The sequence below is a fragment of the Bison bison genome, unplaced genomic scaffold (assembly GCF_000754665.1).
Source record: "Bison bison bison isolate TAMUID 2011002044 unplaced genomic scaffold, Bison_UMD1.0 scf7180017864454, whole genome shotgun sequence".
Taxonomy (NCBI): domain Eukaryota; kingdom Metazoa; phylum Chordata; class Mammalia; order Artiodactyla; family Bovidae; genus Bison; species Bison bison.
Genome location: NW_011495016.1, coordinates 1,256,692 through 1,256,995, shown reverse-complemented (window position 1 = coordinate 1,256,995; position 304 = coordinate 1,256,692). Strand labels below are relative to the sequence as shown.

The 304-nt window shown below is 49.7% G+C and overlaps 1 protein-coding gene across 1 annotated transcript in view; it reads right to left on the bottom strand.

Moving 5' to 3' along the window:
- ABCB1 (ATP-binding cassette, sub-family B (MDR/TAP), member 1) overlaps nucleotides 1-304 on the bottom strand; it is a 105,000-nt gene that overhangs the window by 104,157 nt on the left and 539 nt on the right. The window contains 1 exon segment of the mRNA XM_010859135.1: nucleotides 105-178. Coding sequence (XP_010857437.1) covers nucleotides 105-172 — 68 coding nt within the window. The 5' untranslated portion in view covers nucleotides 173-178.

The window sequence follows — 304 nt, the reverse complement described above, 5'->3', positions numbered from 1 at the left end:
CCCATCACCACCACCATCATCAGCTCATTTAATTCAGTTAGAGGCCGGAAACAAATCTCCCAAGTTTCTCAAGCCACGTAAAGTATGAAAGTGAAACAAACTACCTTTTTTTGTCCCTTTTCAAGAAATTCTTCCCCCCTGCTCTTCCATTGCGGCCGTCTTCAAGATCCATCGCGACCTGAGGAGAAACCACAGCCAATCAGTCAAACGTAAGATCCTCAGAAGGCTAAGATGAAACTGAACTTTACTACAGCGCGCCGGGCAGAAGGGCGGAGCGCTTGCCCTGATGCTCCAGCGGCTCCCG